The sequence below is a fragment of the Talpa occidentalis genome, unplaced genomic scaffold (assembly GCF_014898055.3).
Source record: "Talpa occidentalis isolate TD23 unplaced genomic scaffold, MPIMG_talOcc4v2.1 talOcc4.8, whole genome shotgun sequence".
NCBI classification, from domain to species: Eukaryota; Metazoa; Chordata; class Mammalia; order Eulipotyphla; family Talpidae; genus Talpa; species Talpa occidentalis.
Genome location: NW_023605194.1, coordinates 116,662,400 through 116,684,295, shown reverse-complemented (window position 1 = coordinate 116,684,295; position 21,896 = coordinate 116,662,400). Strand labels below are relative to the sequence as shown.

General features: G+C 43.8%; 1 protein-coding gene across 1 annotated transcript in view; it reads left to right on the top strand.

Annotated features, from left to right (window-relative positions):
• Positions 1–21,896, top strand: part of PCDH10 (protocadherin 10) — a 39,188-nt gene that overhangs the window by 1,100 nt on the left and 16,192 nt on the right. Inside the window, 4 exon segments of the mRNA XM_037495830.1 lie at positions 1–1,953; positions 3,539–3,597; positions 4,144–4,250; positions 11,808–12,113. Coding sequence (XP_037351727.1) covers positions 1–1,953; positions 3,539–3,597; positions 4,144–4,250; positions 11,808–12,113 — 2,425 coding nt within the window.

The following is a 21,896-nucleotide window of genomic DNA, read 5'->3' as shown; positions in this document are numbered from 1 at the left end:
CAGCAGCAGCGCACCGGCACGGCCCTGCTCACCATCCGCGTGCTGGACTCCAACGACAACGTGCCGGCCTTCGACCAGCCGGTCTACACCGTGTCGCTGCCCGAGAACTCGCCGCCCGGCACGCTGGTGATCCAGCTCAACGCCACCGACCCCGACGAGGGCCAGAACGGCGAGGTGGTCTACTCCTTCAGCAGCCACATCTCGCCGCGGGCGCGCGAGCTCTTCGGCCTGTCCCCGCGCACCGGCCGGCTGGAGGTGAGCGGCGAGCTGGACTACGAGGAGAGCCCGGTGTACCAGGTGTACGTGCAGGCCAAGGACCTGGGCCCCAACGCCGTGCCCGCGCACTGCAAGGTGCTGGTGCGGGTGCTGGACGCCAACGACAACGCGCCCGAGATCAGCTTCAGCACCGTGAAGGAGGCGGTCAGCGAGGGCGCGGCGCCCGGCACGGTGGTGGCCCTGTTCAGCGTGACCGACCGCGACTCGGACGAGAACGGGCAGGTGCAGTGCGAGCTGCTGGGGGACGTGCCGTTCCGCCTCAAGTCCTCCTTCAAGAACTACTACACCATCGTGACCGAGGCGCCCCTGGACCGCGAGGCGGGCGACGCCTACACCCTGACCGTGGTGGCGCGCGACCGCGGCGAGCCGGCGCTGGCCACCAGCAAGTCCATCCAGGTGCAGGTGTCGGACGTGAACGACAACGCGCCGCGCTTCAGCCAGCCGGTGTACGACGTGTACGTGACCGAGAACAACGTGCCGGGCGCCTACATCTACGCCGTGAGCGCCACGGACCGCGACGAGGGCGCCAACGCGCAGCTCGCCTACTCCATCCTCGAGTGCCAGATCCAGGGCATGAGCGTGTTCACCTACGTGTCCATCAACTCCGAGAACGGCTACCTGTACGCGCTGCGCTCCTTCGACTACGAGCAGCTCAAGGACTTCAGCTTCCAGGTGGAGGCCCGCGACGCCGGCAGCCCCCAGGCGCTGGCCGGCAACGCCACGGTCAACATCCTCATCGTGGACCAGAACGACAACGCGCCGGCGCTCGTGGCGCCCCTGCCCGGGCGCAACGGCACCCCCGCGCGCGAGGTGCTGCCCCGCGCGGCCGAGCCGGGCTACCTGCTGACCCGCGTGGCGGCGGTGGACGCGGACGACGGCGAGAACGCGCGGCTCACCTACAGCATCGTGCGCGGCAACGAGATGAGCCTGTTCCGCATGGACTGGCGCACCGGGGAGCTGCGCACCGCGCGCCGCGTGCCGGCCAAGCGCGACCCCCAGCGGCCCTACGAGCTGGTGATCGAGGTGCGCGACCACGGGCAGCCGCCGCTGTCCTCCACGGCCACCCTGGTGGTGCAGCTGGCGGACGGCGCCGTGGAGCCCCCGGGCGCGGGCGCGGGCGGGGCCGGGGGCGCCGGGGAGCACCAGCGCCCCAGCCGCGCGGGCGCCGGCGGGGAGACCTCGCTGGACCTCACCCTCATCCTCATCATCGCGCTGGGCTCCGTGTCCTTCATCTTCCTGCTGGCCATGATCGTGCTGGCCGTGCGCTGCCAGAAGGAGAAGAAGCTCAACATCTACACGTGCCTGGCCAGCGACTGCTGCCTGTGCTGCTGCTGCGGCGCCGGGGGCCCGGCCTGCTGCGGCCGCCAGGCCCGCGCGCGCAAGAAGAAGCTCAGCAAGTCCGACATCATGCTGGTGCAGAGCTCCAACGCGCCCAGCAACCCGGCGCAGGTGCCCGTGGAGGAGTCGGGGGGCTTCGGCTCCCACCACCACAACCAGAATTACTGCTACCAGGTCTGCCTGACCCCCGAGTCCGCCAAGACCGACCTGATGTTCCTCAAGCCCTGCAGCCCGTCGAGGAGCACGGACGCGGAGCACAACCCCTGCGGGGCCATCGTCACCGGCTTCGCCGACCAGCAGCCCGACATCATCTCCAACGGGAGCATTTTGTCCAACGAGGTAAGGCTGAAGCGCAAGGACCACCATCTCTCATCTCCTCCATCCGAGAGCCTCCTCTAGCCGCCCGGGGCCCCGGTGCACTGTGTGTTTTTAGGATCTTAGCTCATTTGTATCCCTGGGGGGAGGGAGGGAGGGCTGGGGGCACCCTCGCCCCTCCCCCTTCGTGTGTAACCTCAACCTCCTCTGGGCCCCAATTCCCCCTGCGCTCCCGCTCCACTCGGTGGTCTCGGTGGTTTCCAGGCCCTCCCCTTGGTGCTGTGCCACCAGGGATCCGCTTCCTCCCTCTGGCATCTCTTCCTTGAAAAGCCCGACCTCCTGTCCATCCTTGAAGCCCTTCTCAGCAACCTGGGGGGGCCAGGGGCGAGGGCCGTGCCCGGCCTGGGGTGGGGAGGGGTGAGGGCACCGTGGCCACGGGCCCTTGGGCACTGGCCTTAAAGGTCCTCCTCTTTGCGTGTGTCCCAGGCGTCAATAAAGTTCAACCTGTTTTGCTTTGTTTATGATGCTCTCCGTCGCGCGTGAAAGTAAGCTGTAGATTGTTTCACTTTGCACAGCCGTCTACACTCCAATGCATGTTTTAGGGAATGAGATTCTTGTCCTCTGAACTCGGGTTGCAGAAAAGCCTTCAGTTCGGGCCTGGACAGCATTGACAGACGCTCTTGAAGCCCAACGCCCACCCAGTGTGGACCTGAAGGAAGTTCCTTGGGCCAGCCCCTGGGAGCCCACACTAAGGACAGGCTTAGACACTCTTCTTCACTCTCTCTCTTAGCTCATCATCACCTCTTGCCACTGCTTTTGGTACCTCGCCGCTGTTGGCTTTCTTCATCAGAGATTCGAAAGATTCTGATTTCTTTTGCAAAGATGGAGAAGTGGCAAAGTTGGAAGGGGTGGGGCGGGGGAGCTGATTTGTGTAAAAGGAAGTTTGCACCGGCCAAGGCCAAGGGGGGAGGGGGGCAGGATGCAGAGGGCATTTGGAGGGGACAGCAGGAGTTGGGGAGGGAGCGGTGCTTATGAACTCCTTTCTTGGCAGGTTCTTTTATTTATTTGAGTCTTAGAGAATAATATTAATTGACTTTCATGAATATTTGTACAGCTCATTTGTATCTTAAGCACATTTTGAAAATAAACAACAAAATAATTCCATAAAACATACAAACTTTTTGCTTATTCAGCGTGCTCTTTTTCTTGTGTCAACCAGTATGCACCAGTATGCACCTAAACACTTTTTTAGGCCATGGAAAGAAGGTCTGCAGAGAGTAAAGAGGTCGACTCCACTAGAGAGGTAGTGAGTAGCACAGAAGTCCTGGCTAGGAAGTCATTTGCATTCCCCCTTTAAAAAACACACACACACACACACACACACACACATTTAAAATTGGCCTTTCATTTCTGCTTTTATTTTACCCTTACTGGAAATCTAGATGGAAGCATTTCTGCATGGGGCCCTGCCCTGGCAGGTTATCTCCAGGCTGAGGTCCTGAGGCAGACTGGAAATTCCTGAGAGCCTGTACACATGCCTGGAGCTAAGCAGACTGCTAGTGAAACCCTTAGCACTCAAATGCTCTTGATTTATTTATTTTTTTCCTAGACTAAACACCAGCGAGCAGAGCTCAGCTATCTAGTTGACAGACCTCGCCGAGTGAACAGGTATGGACTCTTTTTTCTGCCCCCTCTATCCGGGTGGCTGGCTGATTTACTGCCTACTCAAAGTAGGAGTTGGCTGTATTATTGGCTATTAAAGCATAAAGGGGAGCCGGAATTTCCAGTGAGGGAAAGACAGACACCCTGGTCCTGTGTATGGTAGACAATGCACCACCCCCCCAAAAAAAAATGGGCCTATTTCATCTGTGGGCAGCTTTCTCGGTATATTCCAGGGTGTCCTCACACAGCCCCTGGTGTCTTCCTGCAGAGCCAGGTGTGTACATATGGTCTGTTTGATGAAAATCATGCAGTGACCTCGGCTGGATCAGGGGGTAACGCCCAAGCATGACCTGCTTCACCAGCTCAATCCAGCTGCTGGGGCTCAGTGTCCAAGAGTTATACTTGAGGTGATGGAAACTAGTTTGGTGCAGAAATAGCAGGCAGCTGAAGGGACGGGTCTGCAGCACCGGCTGCGGCCATGTGGTGGCAGAAGCATGATTTTTGTGTTTCTTCACCTTTTTGATTCTAATATTCGCATCTTTGCACTTGTAGTTCTGCATTCCAGGAAGCCGACATAGTAAGCTCTAAAGACAGTGGCCATGGGGACAGCGAGCAGGGTGACAGTGACCACGACGCCACCAACCGCGGCCAGTCAGCTGGTAAGTGACATCAAGGCCCCGGGCTTTTATAGATTTTTTTTTTTTTAATCAAGCTAGAATGGATGATGTCCTGGCTCATTCTCTGCCAGCTGATTGTCGGTGGCTCTGCAGAGAGCGTGTATTGTGCTGTGTTGGTAACTGCACGGTCCAGGAGGATGGTGACCATGGGACGGTCCTTAGAAACTCCCTGTGGAGCACGCTCCGAGATGAGATGAACCCTGTCTTTATGTTGTTTTAATGGCCTCCAGTTGCATTCAAGCCCCCCTAGAGCGCCATCTGGTCAGGTCCATCTTCCATCAAGCAAGGGATTATGAGCCTTGTTTATGGAAGAGGTCACTGAAGATGAATGAAACTGGTTGACCAGCCAAAGGTCACCAGAGGCTAAGGGGGAGATATGGTGCCTGGCACCCAAAGTCCCTGCTTTTCAGAACAGTGCATTTTGCCTGCCCTCAGGATGGAATGAGGGAAGGAACAGGGTGGAAGTCATGGAGAGTCATCCTCTTGGGGTCCAGCTTCAGGACATTCGTCCCTGGTGACAAAAGTCGGTTTCTGAAGCATCTTAGATCCCCCCGTTTTCTGTGTGTGCTGTCAAGAGCTGGCCTCTGCGTGCTGGAGCGTGGCTCAGTGGCTCATGCCCGGGAGGGTCCTCGGCTGCTTGTTTTCACTTTATTTTGTTTGTCTCTTTGCTTTTCTCTCTGTGCCTTTAACCTCCAAGTACCTCAGGATCGTGACAGTCACTGCCACCTGCTAATAATACTTAAAGGCAACCCTTAAAAATAGAAAATATGAACCTGAAGATAATGGCAATACTTTCATAAACTTTGGGTTTTCTTCCGCTTCCTTTGCATCTTACCTGTGAAGGTGCTGGTTGAACTTCTTTTTTTCCTTTTTGGTGTGAGTTTTGTGCTGATCTGACACCTAAGAAATGGAAGGAGTGATTTTCTGTGGCTTCTGAGAATGTCCACCTTGGGAGCACCTTGCGCCCCCATCTGCTTGAGTCTGAGCTTTATTGTGCCTCATCCTCCCCAAGGAGTGGGAATCTTCTCCTCAGGGAAGCTGGGGCCCCCAGAGCCCCTTCTGCACACCCCCCACACCCGGAGGCCCCCCAGGGCCACGGAGGCAGTGGGTCAAAGGGCGGTGACGCCCCGCGGTCGCCTAGCAGCGGAGACTCCGCGAGCCTCTCCCTTGGCTGGTGCTGCTGTGTCGGAGGCGGCCCTGGTCTTGGGAAAGGCAGGCAGGAGGGGAGAGGCTGCTCAAGGGTCTCTTTATATTGCTGCAAGTCATTAATATGCAGACCTAATGAGACTTGAGCGCTGCCAGAAATCCCGGAGGTCCCTGCCCCTTGCGGGCCTTCACGCTAACTGAACAGAGCATCTATTTAGTGTCTGGGACCTGACAACACACCAGGTCTTGCCAGAAGTTTATATTTGAGCACAAAGTCCCTTTCATTTTTGGCCTATATATGGCATATGATTTATTGTTGTCTTTAAAAAAAAGCTGTACATTGAGAATGGCTCATTCCCATTCTCTTCTCGGGTTCTCATTTAGCCAACAGTCAGCCTTTTAAAACTTTGGAAACAAAATGTTTCATATTGGCCAAAGAGAGTGGGCTTTATGCTCCTGGCTGCTTTCTCCCTCCAGCTCGCTCCCCCTGTGTCTTTCTGAACCGCTCTGATCTCAATGCACATTTCAATTAGTTCAGACCCTCACACTCATTAGCCTCAGGAAGACGGAGAAACCAACCTCTCCCAAATGCTCAATCTGTGAGCCGGAGGGGAGGTTCGCCGATGGGTGGGCCAAGTGGCTTCGGCCCTCCGGGCACTCCTGTTGCCATTTTGATGATGCTGCTTTCAAAGGAGTTGAGATGCCAAAGCATTAAAAGGAAACTTAACATATCAGGGTATGTTCTGGGAAACATTCTTAAAAGTAAGGCAGTTTTTATTGTTCTTTATCAAAATGGCAAAAAAAAAAAAGAAAGAAAATCCTGTCTTTGAATGCCTAAGCATGTACACATTATTGCAGAATCCCTGCTCTGCGCATGCATTTCCTTAGCAGTCACAGGGCGGCCACTGGCTTCCCCATAATTGCCGTTGCCGAGTTGCCATCACACACTGGCGCTAAGAAGTAGTAGCTTCCCCTTTGTGTGCTGAACTGTCCCCGGATTGAATATGTCTGATATCACAGTGAGGATGGTTTGAAGTGTTTTCTGTTTTTAAGTAGAAAGCTCTAGAGGCAGAGAACTAAATGCATTTACTTAACGACTTGCTTCTCGTCTATACTGCGCTGTGTATGATGAACCTCATTCCAAGGAGCTAAAATGTCTCCCCAAAGTTAAGTCCATTTCAGATCAGTAAGTGCATCTGTTTTATTTCCTCATAAAGCCAGGTGTGACTTCCACTTTTGCCTTGTTTAGGAAATTTTGTTCATGGCACATTTATGTCCGGGGTTGGGATATGAACAAAAAAAAAAAAAAAAAAAAGCCACACTAAACAGTAAGCCCCTCTCGGGTCAGTTTTAGGCGGGAAAGTCAGATTATCAGAGCAGAACAAGACTGGAAGCACAGGCTCTGATTTCTCCTGTGCTCTTGTGTCCTGCACGCAGCACACACGATGCAGGCGAGGACCTCAGCTCTGCAAACTTCCTAACTTTCCGGCATCCCCACTTTGCTTGTCTATGGTAACGTGACTTTCTATTTCACGTCTTTAGATATTTCTTCAATTTATTCTTCCATGAATGATTTTCTTCTTTGTTCTTTCTGCCCCCCCGGCCTGGGTCTTCTCTCTCAGACATTTGCAGTCCCCCATCTTGTTCATAGAAAGCTCTGCTCACCCAGGCAGCTGCACACAGACAGAATCACACAAGCTTTGTCCGCTGCCCACTGCACCTGGCTCCATGTGTGAGGCCTTGGGGTCTGGCCACGGCTCTGTGGCACTGTCTCTCCATGTGCTGTCAAGGTGCTGGATGTTTCTTCAGGGCACGATTGATATATGGGTCAGATGTGGCAGCCGTCCAGGGAGATGCGGTAAATGCATGCATAAACCATCACAGAAGGAAAAAAAACCTGATTAATCACAGCTTAAATAGCCAAACCCCAGTCAAAGTAGACTTAAAGGGAGTATGTTTTCAGGGTTGTTTAGTGTGGCGTTAAAAGCCAGACTTCTGTTTTCTAATTTAGAATACTGATACAGCATTTTTAGTTCTATATGCTTGAACATGTTAATGTTACTGAAAGTATATTTTGGGAGCTCTATGTAGTTGGAAGGAGTTACTTTTCTCCATTTATTGAATACTAATAATGTGCATCCTCATACTAGGGTTGATGATAAATTTACTTTTAATAACTGCCTCTTGAAAACATATATTGACGAGGAGAAACCTAACATGTGATTCAGTTAATGTTGCTTGTTATAGTTTACTTGAAAAAAGCCAAATTCTTCTAACTGTAATTTTTTCTTTCAGTTATAAGAGAACTTAGCATTTAAATATGGTTATGTCTTCACTTATTATTATGAGATTTATACATGCTACATGGTTAAAAATTGAATTAAAAGTGATTTTTACTGCCAGTATTTTCAAGCTAACACTGTGAACTATATTAAGCCATTACATCACTACCACAATATCAACAAGATGCAAATTTCCTTTTCTTAACTCCAGTGACAATTTAGATGCTGGCAAATTAGCTTCTGACTTTAGAAATAAAATAAATTTCTGTCATGGTTTGCAAAACTTATTCAGGTTTCTGGTCAAAATCTGAGCTACAACTAGAAAATGTGGATGTGTAACTGGAAAAACTATATAAGGCAAAAAAAAATGTTAAGATAAAATGAAGAAAAGTCTAAACATTTCAAAAGTTGACCCACAGGCAGAAAATTTCCATGTCCATGTTTTGAATTTTTTATAAATTGTGATGCTAGATCTCCACCCCTAAAGCATCTTTTCCTAAAAATTGTAGCTTTTTTTTTTTGGGTTATAGTTAATATTGCTTGGTTTTTCCATTATAATCAGTTAAAGCAAGATTAGAAATTTTCTCAAAGAACTGAGTGTGAATTTTCTTTTACATTAATATATCATATTAAAAAAAAAAAAACATTTTGTGAGGACTTGCTGTTAGGAGGAAGAAAAAGACACATAATTTTCTCTTACTATAGTCACCAGAAAACAGCACAAATTGACCAGAAGTATATTTTTGAAATCACAATTTGTTCTCAGTGGTAATATCTCTGCTTCTGACTCCAAGGGACAAGTTACTTGCCACTTAAAAAAGATGGATTTTAAAATTTGTCTAAATATATCTCTGCATAACAGGCAGTCTATCACATCAGCTGTCATGCCTTACAGAACAGATTATTGCTGAGAAGTGAAAAAAATAAATAACTAGAAAAAGAGATTGCAAGTAAAATATATATGTTGAAAAAGTTTTTTTAGAAACTACCAGAATTTCCAAGGGGGGTTTGGCCTGCATTTTTTTCTGCTGCACAATTGTTATGCCTTCTACTGTAAAGTCATTTAAATGGGGCGGGGGCGGTGGGGGGTGGGGGGAGCTAAATTTGCTTTCACTTGGAACTCAGTTTGGGCAAGCAAAAACCCCAAGAGCCACAGGAAGGAATTGCATTTCATGTGTCTCTCGTATATAACATCCCGCTTTCCAGTGCTCCGTGCACTCATTCCTGGCCAAGCAAACTTAAACATACCTCTGCTTATGTGGTCATACAAATACTCTATGTGTGGGACAACTGATAAGTGCAAAAGGGTTAAATAGTGTTGATCTTTCCCTGGCACCATAAGGTGAGGACCCGTGAGAAACATTTACTTGGTTCTCAAACTATGTCTCTAAAAGACAAATGAAGGCAAACCCCATTTTCAGTGAGCGGCTTTAGTCCTAATTATAAGGGTATCGATGTATTATTTGTAGCTTTAAATCAATTTTGTTTCCTTGGAATTTACCTCATGAGGAAGAGAGACCCTGTTTATCAGACTCTGGGGGGTCCTCTGGGGGAGTCTGATAAAGGGGGGGGCAGACTCTTATGGAGTAGGGCACCTTGTCTTTATTCTGGCCTAGAGAGCTGTGCAAGGGGAGCAGCTCTAAATGAAGAAAATTATTCACTAGTGTGTTTTTCCCGTTCTGTCAACTAACGTTGTTCCAGTCAACGCAAAGAACCGCTATCCTACGCCTCACTTTTCTAGTGCACACTATCTACTATTTTGGCAGGTTCTCAACTCGTGAGAACTTTGCTACATCATCAAAGGAGTGTGTATCCTGCCTCTAGTAATTAAAAGAGGCAGAAGACCATAGCTATCAAGAGAAAAAAAAAAATGAGCACACTGAGTAGAATTTACCCATGAAACCAAATTGGACCAAAAGCACCTTCTCACTTATCAACCAGCAGCTAAGCAGGAAAGTTGGTGTCAGCATCAACATAGTGAATTGACATTTATGTGTGTGAGCTTATCATCTTCAGAATCACCAGTCCTTGGGTACCAGCACCCAAAAAGATGTGAAAGGTTGTCGATGGTCCCCTGTGGGATATTTTAAGTGATCATTTTTCAGTCACGTGTAGAAAAATTGTTTTAATTCCAAGCTCTGCCTTAGTATCTATATTTATTAGGCTCTGGTAATACACTCCTAGCTTATTATTTGAATTAATTCCATCCATTTCCAAGTTAACATAACTTGAATTTATTTTTAAAATAAATAATTGCTTAAAATGGCTTTACCCTAAAGGGAGTTTCAGCTGTCAAAAAAGTCTTTTCCCCATCACTCTTTCATAGGGAGCATTGGTGGTGCGTTGTGACCCTGTGGCTCCTACCCCCCTATCCATGGAGGGCATACGACTGCTAAGTCCTCATATTGACAACAAGGATGGCTGGCGATCAAGTGACCCAGTCTGTCAATGTGTCCCGGGGCCATTGCCTTCCTTTCTCTGTTTCTTCCTACGTATCTCCTTGCAGAGACAGGATAAAGAACTGAACTTGTCTGGTGTCTAGAGAAACACTGACATGTCTGACACGCGGCGCTTAGGATGGTTCCTTCATCCCAGCTTCAGCTCACGTCTAAACTCCTCAACAGTTCACTGATCAGTAATTTATTTCCAGACTTATGCATGACAATTATCAATGGAATGTTATAATAGAAGTCAGACTTGGCATTATACATAGTTCCATTTAAAATACAAAGTCATTATAAGGTGAGATTAATATGTGATAAGAAGCTTGGTATTATTTTGTTGAACATAATTTATGGAGGGATCTATTCAGAAATCCAGAGTACTTGTGGGTAAGCCAGAGGATCAGTAATTTGGAAAAATTATCACCTTTATTTTGTATAGACAGATGTTGACATACACACAAGCTCGTAGATCAGTCTATGTCAGAACACCACCAGCAATTAAAACTAGAACGTGCTCAAGAGCTGAAATCACACTTGATATTTGTAGAAGGAACAACCAAGTATGGTCATTAAATAAATATTATTCTGTTGGTCAAGAAAGATCTGTCATTTTTGCAGCCTAGACTCACATTTGAGAGTTTCTTTCATGCAGACTAATCCCGCTTTGTGTACTTCAGATTGATCCTGTTTTAAAACAGGTTCAATAAATAAGTTACTATTTTTAGAAAGACATTAAAATGCGATTTTGGCTCACGTTCTTGTTTTTCTGTATAGTGCTAATTATCAAAACGAATATCAAACAGTAGTCCCTAGTGCTTGAAAATTGCTATACTTTGCTTCAGCAACTGAATGAGCTTCCTTGAGTCGTCATCAGATAAGATTTAATAGCCTTGTCCATCTGTGAGACAGTGAAACCTGAAGTCCTCACTCGCACGCCAGCTCTTCCAGGACGAGGAAGCAAGGAGCGCTGTGGAGCAGGCCGGGCTTTCCAGGCGGGAACCAGGATGAGGTGTTTGTCAAGAGCACCTCTGCGCTCGCCCGCCCTCCTTTTCCTTGTTGGATTCACTAATGACCGTCGCTGGTTCCCTTCTGGCGGCGGCCCGCAGTAGGATGGGCCGCAGAGTGTCCCTGGGAGATGGGAATCCTTTCCAGAAGCCCCGAGAGCCTGCATCGGCCTGTCCCTCGCGGGCGTGTCCGGCGCGGCCAGTCTGTCTTCCCCTGCCCGGGTCAGGTGCATGTCCAGAGCTCACCATGTCAGCCTCCTGGTCAGTGTTTGGCTGTCGAAGGGTTAAGAAATGATCAGGGGCATCATCAGTATTGATTGTGGCTGATCAAGACTTTGCCCTTGGGTGCGTTCTGTTAGCCATGTTGTCAGAGATTCCTTTAAAAATTCTCATTCTCTGTCTGCTCACTGTTTCCTAACTATTTAAATAACTTTACAGCCAATGTTTTCCCTCCAGGTACCCCGAGTGGCTTAGAAACGTCTATCTGAGGGGTCTTTGGGCCAAGAGTCTTACCAATTCCCAAACCATGCAGAGAGACTTTTGGACCTGCCGGGTTAAGAGGGTGAAGGCAGTTGCGACGCCTTCCCCGCCTCTGCCCCTGGCCCTGTGACTTGAGCGCGCTGTGCCTGAAGCCCACCTCTGGGTCTCGTGTCTCGCCCGCAGGCATGGACCTCTTCTCCAACTGCACCGAGGAATGTAAGGCGCTGGGCCACTCGGATCGGTGCTGGATGCCTTCCTTCGTCCCGGCAGACGGGCGCCAGGCCGCCGACTACCGCAGCAACCTGCACGTGCCCGGCATGGACTCAGTCCCCGACGCAGAGGTGTTCGAGGCTCCGGAAGCCCAGCCCGGGGCGGAGCGGTCCTTCTCCACCTTTGGCAAAGAGAAGGCCCTGCACAGCACCCTGGAGAGGAAGGAGCTGGACGGACTGCTGTCTAATACACGAGCGCCTTACAAACCACCATATTTGAGTAAGTATCACCCCAGAGGCTGCATCAAAGTGTTCCCGTGGCGGGAAGAGAGCGCAACGCGCCCTTCCTCGTACAAATAGGGTGCACTTGGGTCTCGGAAACCAGGACAGAAGTGCCTCTCAGGCCTGCTTCGCCCTGGGGACTGCCCTCCAGGAGCAGGGCCCCTGCGTTAGGATGTGCTGGTGATGGCCATCCACATAGCTCTGGCTGCTAGTTTGGAGACTCTTTCCAGTCCTCTTCGTATTTCCTTTGACGTTGTTCTGCCACTGACTCGATTTGCTTGGGTTGGGAAGGATGGCAATAAGGTGGGAATAGGCTCTGGACATGTGAGTCTCTGAGAGATGTCCTTTCCTCGTGGGGCCAGCCTTCTCCTGGACACCCCTACTTAGTGACTTCGAGCGCCTTAGGCTGAGGTGGGAAATCATGCATCCTCCCTGACCAGTCCGCAAGGTTCCATCACCTTGGGTGTGGCCTGGAGTCTGTAGCCAGAGTCCAAGGGCTGGGAGAGGAGGCGTTTCCATACAGAACATCTCCCTTCATTTAAAATAATAGTTCCTTTCGCATTGAGATGCTGACCATTGCAGTTTGGGGACCACATTCTCTAAGTGGGTCCTCTCGTACAGACTGTGACCAGCAAAAATGCTCGGAGGTCCTGCAGAGTATCCCCTCTGAGGAGCTCGGTGATGACATGAATCTTTTCCTTTTAGTTAGTAGAGAAATACCAGTGCCCATTCAGTGTTTTGGTCAAACCACAGAAACTAATATTGGATAAGGATGGAACGCATCACAATTCAGTCAAAAGATGACTTGTGTCTTGTATAGGGGTCCATGCTGCATGTTTCGTTAATTGCATCTTCCAGTGCAAAATAATGATGGGACAGACTGCAGGTGAATCATTTCTCATGATTTGTGAGGTAGGGGTGGGGACGGATCCTTACGGGGAAGAAAATACTAGACCTGGGTGGTGCAGAAGTCACGGCTAGGTTGATTGCGGTGGGAATGTGACAGCTCTGATTCGATATTGATGATAAGGACAGACAGGACCGTGATAGCAAGAGCAGGCAGGCCCTGGCAATCAGACATTGTGATGGCGACGGAAGACCACCGGGTGCTTTATGAAGAAGTGTGCTCAGTTTTTCAGATTGTTTAGATGAGCCATGAGCCCAGAGTATGGTATTTTAGCATGTCAGTGCCCCGTAACTCTGCCTTGTGATAAATAAGGTGAGCACACACACTCGAAAGGGAGCAGAGGTCTAACAGGCTAGGGTGTGATTTGGATAATAAAGGTCTAAAGATTACTCCCCCGTTGATACATAGCGGTGATTTCAAGTAGCCTCAACATCGAGTTTGAATAAGTGAGGACTCTGATGCAGCCTAAGTTCTGGATTTTCAGTTTGTTATTAAAAATCAGGCAGCTCCCAATTTTGAACCATATCTCCTCACTCTTGATTGACTCCACCAGTCCACATGTTAGAGAGAGTATCAGTAATTTCAAGGCCAAATTGGAACAAGGATATGCTTCAGAATAATGGAAAGTTGGCTTTATGAGTAAATACCAATATTTGCTGTAAGTATAGATTAGCTGATACGTTTACTTCAGCTATGAAAAAAATATATCAATCCATCTTCTTTTGCTCTTACTAAGCCTCATTCACATCATCATAGAAAGGAAATTTTAAATATCCAACAAATAATTTTTTCCAGGCTAGTCTTTTTTGTTAATTTTAAGGACTACAGTCACAGTTTGGATTAGCAAGGATATTAATGCTGCCTATACTGTAAGGCCCATTGCTCTACTTCTCAAGAACCTAGTGTTTCCATTGAGAAGCCTTGTTTTGGGGATTCTGAGACAGTTGGCAGCTATGTGTGTTGCTACATATAAAAACAACGGATCTATCATTTCAGCAAGAAAATGACGGTGTGTGTACATGCTCTCCAGATAGGCATTAGAATAAATTAGTTTCTAAATAACCATTTATTTTTTCTGCTTTAGCCAGCTTACGCTGCTCAGAATTAGGCTTTGGGTAAAATGTGACTTGGCTGAAAAATAAGCAGGAAAATGGCAGCAGTGTTGTTTACATCTGTCCTTATTTCACATTGAAATTTGACCACATCTGAAATTTTTTTTTCAATCTTGTTGTTTTTAATGTTAACTTAGGCTCAAATAATTTTCTTAAAAATTCCATCATGGTTCTGATTTAATAGGCATGATCAATTTTATAATTAATGTCATATTAAATCTATAAAGTAAACCATACCTGGCCATTTTGCTCCCAGGCCCCCAGCGGTGTAGGCAAAGCTTGCCTCATTTGTCATCAGGAATGGAAACACTCTCATCTTCTGAGTGGAAAAGCACATCCCTTACGTAATTAAAAGAAGCTAAAAATTGACACTAATTACTTGCTTTTAATCAGGATGCTTAAATAACTATTGAGGTAGCAGTTTTCCTTTTGCTAAACATGTGTTTCGTTTTTAAATGATCATAATGTACATTTTCCTGTTCGGGAAAATCACTGTACATTTAGTTATTTTTGTAAATTCTAAAAGAAATCTGATGAGGCGACCCCTGTTCTTTATAAAAGGATGGCCAGGAAATGATGATCTACTTGATGATACAAACCAGATCATTGTTTAAACGCCAAGGTTTTCAGTTTCTATACCTCTGTAACATTAAAATAAAAAATAGCAAGAAACCTCTTTTACACCAAAGTAGGTGTGTTCACAAAAAATGTACTTTACTAAATAGGATCACATGTGCTTTCTTTAATGTCTAAGAAAAGAGCCATAAAGAATATGACCATGCAGTTTTTAGATGAAAGCCTTTTTTATCAGCAGTCATTCTGACCAGCTACTTGCCTTCTCATTATGAGCACTTTGTGAGGTTGCCTCTTACATTTCTTTTGTAATGTAGTTTGCTCAGACACGTATGAGGACAACAGGGGTAGGCTGAGAACAGGAAATGAATTTACACTCGTGCACTGTTGTCTTATATTCAAAGGGCAGTGTTTACATGGATGGTAAAATATTCATGTATTTTAGCTTATCTTTGCCTTTAATTTTACTAGACTAATAATACTAAACTACTAAACTTTAGCTTTCCATAAAAATGAATCCTTGATTTCAATCCTTATTAAAATGAAACAAGACAAAGTATTCTTTGCAGGTTTGAAATTAAAAATAAAAATTTGCATTTTTATCATGAGGACTTCAAAAATTTGTTGAGCATATAGACATCTTATTTAAAGTAAGCCTGCCAAATGAGGCAATCTGATAGCCTCAGCAAATCAGAAACAATCATTTATGTTCAGGAATATAATTTATACAAGCTATTCTAGGAATATCATGTAGAAAACCCACAAGTTAAAACAGTATCTTTGAAATCATTTTTGTAATCATTCTTGCTCATTATTTGGTATGAAATTCTGAACATCATCTCTTAAGATGTCTGTCCATTCAAAGTAGCCTAAACATCATAGTACTAAAGATATAATTGGAAACTTGTTCATTTCTTGTCAGCAAAAGTAGTTTATCCCGAAGAGGAAGTAACCAGTGAAATTTCAGCCAAAATGTATTTGTGGAAATCTTCCCTTCATTTGTGTTAAAGGTTATATCGTAACGAATTATGTTGAATAAAGTAAAAAAAAATGATGTCAACATAATGCCATTTTATATCCTAAATCCATAACATTTTCTGTAATCCTAGGATTGTGGAGAGCCCTCATTGGATAAGCGACTCGGGCCATCCTGCCTTCATACCCCACAGCAGTTAGTCTACTTCATGTTGCCAAAAAAAAATCACACTCGCTGTCTCCTGATCTGACTTTATTTTTGCCAACTTTTGAGCCTTGTGAAGTTGCTCCCCAGCTCTTCTGTACCATAACACAAGAAAAGATGGCAGAACATCACATTTAAATATTGCCATTTAAATATTGCTAACAACTAGGTAGATGTTTACCATAAACCTCACTTGGTGGAAGTTCTTTCCATCTAAATAATTTCCATGGTGTGCTGCCAACTTTGAGTTGATTGAGACTGTAGAGTGTGTTTTACTTAGTCTTTTGCAGTCATGCGAGGCGTCGCCATTTATTGAACACAGTAATGTGGCAAGAGCATGGGGTCGGGGGGTCAGAGTTGAAGGATGTCCCATCCCAACACCTCACTCTCCAAGAGATATGCCCTGGGAAGTGTTTCCTCTGGGATTTTGTCCCTTGGGTGTCACATGTGCAGAGTGCTTCCTCACACACTCTAGCCCTCGACCAAGTATGTTTATTCTGGGTCTTTTGCACAGTTCGATCTCAACAGTTCTGTCCATTGTGGGGTGAATGGACATCTCTTTCAGGATTATTTTTATTTTCCTCTTTTCTTCCTTTTGTATAATATCCTTTTTCTGAGTTTTTTGTTCTCTCTCTCTTTATAAGAATACGTTTAGATTTCTGAACCTCACTAATTTTCTTATTTTGTTACTTTATCTCTTTGGAACAAATCTCAGGTCTTCAAGTTACACCAGTTTTTCAATTTTTTAATTCAACATCTTTATTAGGGAATTAAGAATTAATCTTTCATAATCAAAATAGTTCACTCACATCAACTCTGTGGGCAGGAAACAAATAACTTGGGATTAAGAAAACTCTCAACCCCAATTCCTCTATATTTACTGTTCACTGAATGATTAACTGAATATGTTACATGTTCACTGGATTTTACATTTTACTACTTGGAGAAATGACAACCCATTTACTAATTATCTCATGACTCCGGTAACTGGTGAACTAGTCCCTCTTCTTCTTCCTTCGTTGGTGTCAATGGTTTACATCAGCTGATATAATTAAACTGAAAGTCATTGTAAAAATCCTTCTGAGGTGCAGATATGAAACAGAGCTCATTTTACATCCATGCATACCTGCCGGTTTCTGTAGGCAGCTCGTCTATTCAGATGTTAGCGCTTTTGTGTGACTTACCACGTGTCACTTAAAATGTGTGCCTTTGGGTACATGGGGACTGCTAGTGTCCCCTACTCTCTTGGCGTCTTGAGACTCATCACCCAGCTAGGCATGTAATAAATGCTAAATAACTGCGTGATGACAAATGAATGATGTTTCTAGAGTTTTCACATGGTTTTTAATGCTGTGATAACATTCTTAGTCATACCCCATCCACATGTAATTTTTGATATCTCTAGGCAAACTTTATCCTTTTCCTTTTTTTAGTGTTAAATTAGCAGCATTTCCTTCTAGATGTACCCACACATTTTTATATGGGAGGTAGATTTTGAACTCATTCAAAACACTGAAATGCAGTTAACTAGTGGGTTTTGTAAAATGTGCTGGCGTTTTTCAATTCTTTGAGATTTTAACGACTTTGAAATTCTTTTGGTCTAAGAACATATTTTACATCCTCAGGAGGAGTTCCATTTGTTTCACATCTTAACTCTCTTAAAATTTTAATTACTCATCTTTCTTACCTGATCTTTGAGTCAATTTCTCTTTTAGATATTTTAGTTATTAGTAGCTTTATAACTTAGCTCTGATTTTTCAGCTTTTTATAAGGCTAGTGGGTATATGTTTTCCCCCATTTTAATCACTTCTGTCTTATTTAATTCTCATGAAGGAATTATTTATCTGCATGTTATTAAGTACTAGTTTTTGAGTTCACAAATGTATGGTTAAGCAAAATATTATACATTTAAAGGTATACAGAAAAGACCGAATTGATCGAAGTAATTTATGTCTTTAGCTAATAGTTTGCACACCTTTGAATGTGAGTCTTCATTTGTTATTTACAGCCGTTTGATTTGTGCAGTTTGTATATTATTGAGTTAACATTTAGCATATTAATACGACTATATACCTCGTTTTATATTACAGATCATTTCCATCCTCTTTCTTATTTTGTACATTGGAAGTAAATCCATATAAGCATTTTTCCTTCATGTGAGCCTAACAAAGGAAGATTATCTATTAAAATATAAATAGAATTATTCAATGAAAAAGGAAATCTACTTGAGTATTTTGTCCTGTCTCATCATATCGAAGATTTATGGGTCAAAATTTAAATGCATTAAGTTATAAAGATATTGTATATAAGTCTGGAATATACAAATTCAATTGCTTATAAATATCATTAAACATGATTCAATACTCAATGTGCCAGACTTTTTTTGGGCGAACCTGTGTCTTCTGAAATACTTTTAACTGGAATTAGATAGTGTCATTAAGAAAATGTAGATGGAAACCGTCTGGACTCTGAGGTTCACTGTTCAAGACTAAATAACACACTGAATCAAGACTAAATGCCACTAATGTGAGGCAATTTAACGCTCCCCAAGTATAATAAAATCTTGGGAGTTTTGTACTGAGGTCCCACTAGACTCCCTGATTTCTGCATTAGTGGTTCCTAATCGCCAACATCAGTTGGGGTAAAGAATACAGGATATCCGAAAAACTGAACCCCAGAATGTAGTTACACACAAAAGAAAATGATGAAAACACATCATAAGCTGGAAATTTTGCAGATAAAAATCAGGCATTCATTTCTGACATTATATTGATGCCTTATGGCTAGGCACATGACTGTTTTCTTTCTCCTGGAGATGCATTCCTTGTTGCTCTGCAGATTAAAAACATCATCTGTGAACTTGATTTCAATAAAATTTCTATAATCAGTACAATAGAGCGCTACTAAGGTGTCAGTGACAGCTTTGAAGTCACTGACATCAACAAGTGATTATAAATATATGTGTCTTCTGTTTTCATGATTCCTTTGTAAATACATTACACCTATATACTTTTCATAGAGAAGCATTCTCTTTTTTATCTAAGTTTAAATTCTGTCATTTGCTAGAGAAAGAACAGACAGTGATTATGTTTAACAGAGCAAATTTGTTTAACTAGTGGCTACTTCATTATCAGAAGCTGTTAGCATGACAATATGGTCCTTAAGAAGCAGATAATTCTCAATTTTGGTCTGTTCCTTTTTTATTTTTTTAAGCAACTGCTTGTACTATTTATTCTAGGACCAGTTCTGATGCATATATAAGAAAATGAACCATGACACTGTAGAGAAAGTAGATATCTGCTCCCAGTATTTACACATTATGAGGAAGAAATTTTTTCGCCTTGTACAAATGTGTGTACTTGGTTGAACTTTTTCCTTTTTTAATGTTGGAGCTAACCAGAATCCCACACTCCACTCCAGCATTACCTCTGTAGGATAGTGAATTGTGTATTACACATGCTAGAACACTGAATTTACTTTGCCATCAAGTTTTTAAAGCTTAATATATGGAACCAAAAACTATTTCATTTGAAAATTTTATTCCATAAAAAGCATGTTTGTTAACTCTCTTGTAAAAATTTTCCAGTAAGTGTCCAAAAAAAGATTTAAACATTGAAATAATACATAAATGAAGTTAAAATCAAATGTATCTATCTCCTGGATAAAACTATGAATTACCCTGCAGAAACAGCCAAGCTAGAGACCTTCTCTCATATTAACTAAATACATCATTGGATTTTGTCTCAACATGCAATGCCTCACATGAAGTTCTGGGCCAATGGCATTGGTAGACAAAGGTATGATACGTTGTCTGCAGGATGTACACCCGAAATTGTGTGTAAGTGAAAATATTCTACACGTAGGTTTAGCTGAAATGGTGGTAGGAATGGCCATAACTACTAGAGCTAAGGTTTTATTTTGACAGTTTCTATTATTTTATTCTGAAAAATATATAGCAAATCAGAAGCTGACCAGTAAAATTAGTGTACAATTCTTGTAGATTTTTTTCCCCCACCATGAATGTACCTGATGCCAGAACTGATCCCAGTGCCTGTCACTATGGGTGTGATTTTAAGGTTTATTTGTCATAGAAGGACTCACCAGATATTACATTGGAAGTCATGATCTCTCCCTCTGCTTGGGTGGCTGTGTTTTCATTCTCTCTCTCTTTTTCTCTCTCTCTCTCTCTCTCTGATAAGAACAGCAGCAAAAGAGAACATTATTATAGAATCTTTTCTACCACTCTACCAAATTATATTATGAAACATGGTATGTGCCTGCATAGTTTCAGGCACATATATAAATAGTGAGTGGTGTACTAAACCTCCTTCTTCTCCAGCTTAAACAATTTTCAACTCTTGGCCAAATATTTTTTCATCCAAAAGTCACACAACTGCCCCTTACTTGGTTTTTTAAGCAACTCCAGAGATGCGCTGATATTTCAGCATATGCCTATTAAAGTTTATTTCAGACTCGCCATTCCTCCTCAGAAATGTCCTTCTTATTAATTATCTAGTTTTATCAATTCTCATGACTGTTATTTATATTTCCATCTAATGTCTTGATTCATTATTAGAGTAAATTTCATAAATTAGCAATTCATGTTATTTTTTATTAAAGCATAATAAGCACATAGAAAATCATAGAAGTGTAATTCAAGAAATTATTACAAAGTGATCACACTGGTGTAATCACTGACCAGGCCTCAACTAGATACTGATATCTCAAAAATATAGTATTCTGTGCCTTCCAGCCACCACCCCAAGGGCTCCCACTGCCCTGGCTGCCAAAGAGAAGTGTTTCTGAGTTTTAAAGTTTATATAATTTACATAAATGCAATAATGCTGTCTAATTGAGGTCCACTGAGATGCAAGAGACAAGTTATTGTCTTTGATAACAGGGAAAGCGATCGGTGGAGCCCAGTGGATACCAGCCTGAGAGCTAAAGAGACGATTTAGTTAGGATCCACTCTCCTTGGCTACAGTTTCTCTATCTTTGGCGTTCTCGTGTCTTCCAGCAATGCTTGCTAGCTGTTGTCTTCACATCTTTCATGTTGACAGAAAAATAACTTTCTCTTATTTAGTAGTATTTTATGGAAACAGCCGTTTAAATGTTATCCTGAACACAGATTATAGGGGGCACGTAGAAAAATGGAAAGAACTAAAATTCACATTTCTTTGAAAGACAATGGAGAAGGCCTTGGGTTTTATTTATCTCTTTCCCTCCTTGTTTCCAGACTGATGACTTATTTGTATTACTTTGGGATTTTGAAAGGAATATTTTTCTTTCTGAAAGTCTTTAGCCCCACCACCACCATGTTGAATTGCAATAGATAATTAAATGCCCCGGAACAAATACTAAGAAATGACAGTTTTAGGAGGACACCTGGGGAAACGGGTATACTGCAAACGTTGAGTAGAAATGGTCTAGTATATTTTCATAGAAATGTCTTTCATTGGAGTGAATTCTAAGTCCTTTGAATTTGAACTAAGCTGAAAATCTGAGAAATATATTTGTTTATCATATATATGCAATAAATAATATAGGATGTTTAAAATATTAAAAGTGTACATCACAACTTGAAGGATTAAGCTTCAATTTGCATAAAATAATAATTTAGAAAAGATTTCAAATATCTTGTCAAACACTGAAACTTCCTCTCACTGGGTTTGTCAATTTCTCTTATAATAAGAAATTTCCCCTTTTATTATATTATCTTCTGCTGTATTTTAAGGTAAATCCTTTTTGCCAGGTACTGTGAAGTGACTCAAAATAATAGCGAACAGCCATTAGCAACAATTGAAGGTCAAGTTGCCTACTCTCGGCAAGCCTGGCAGTAATACATGCTTTCAGGATTTGCTGTTCGCTAAGATACAGCAAATAGACTCTCTATGACCATTTTATCCCGGGTTGATATACCAGTGCTTTAAAATGTAGCATTAACTTGGTAATGTGGAAGCATGAATGAATTACACACTTACAACATAAAATGAAAGAAATTAATGGGGA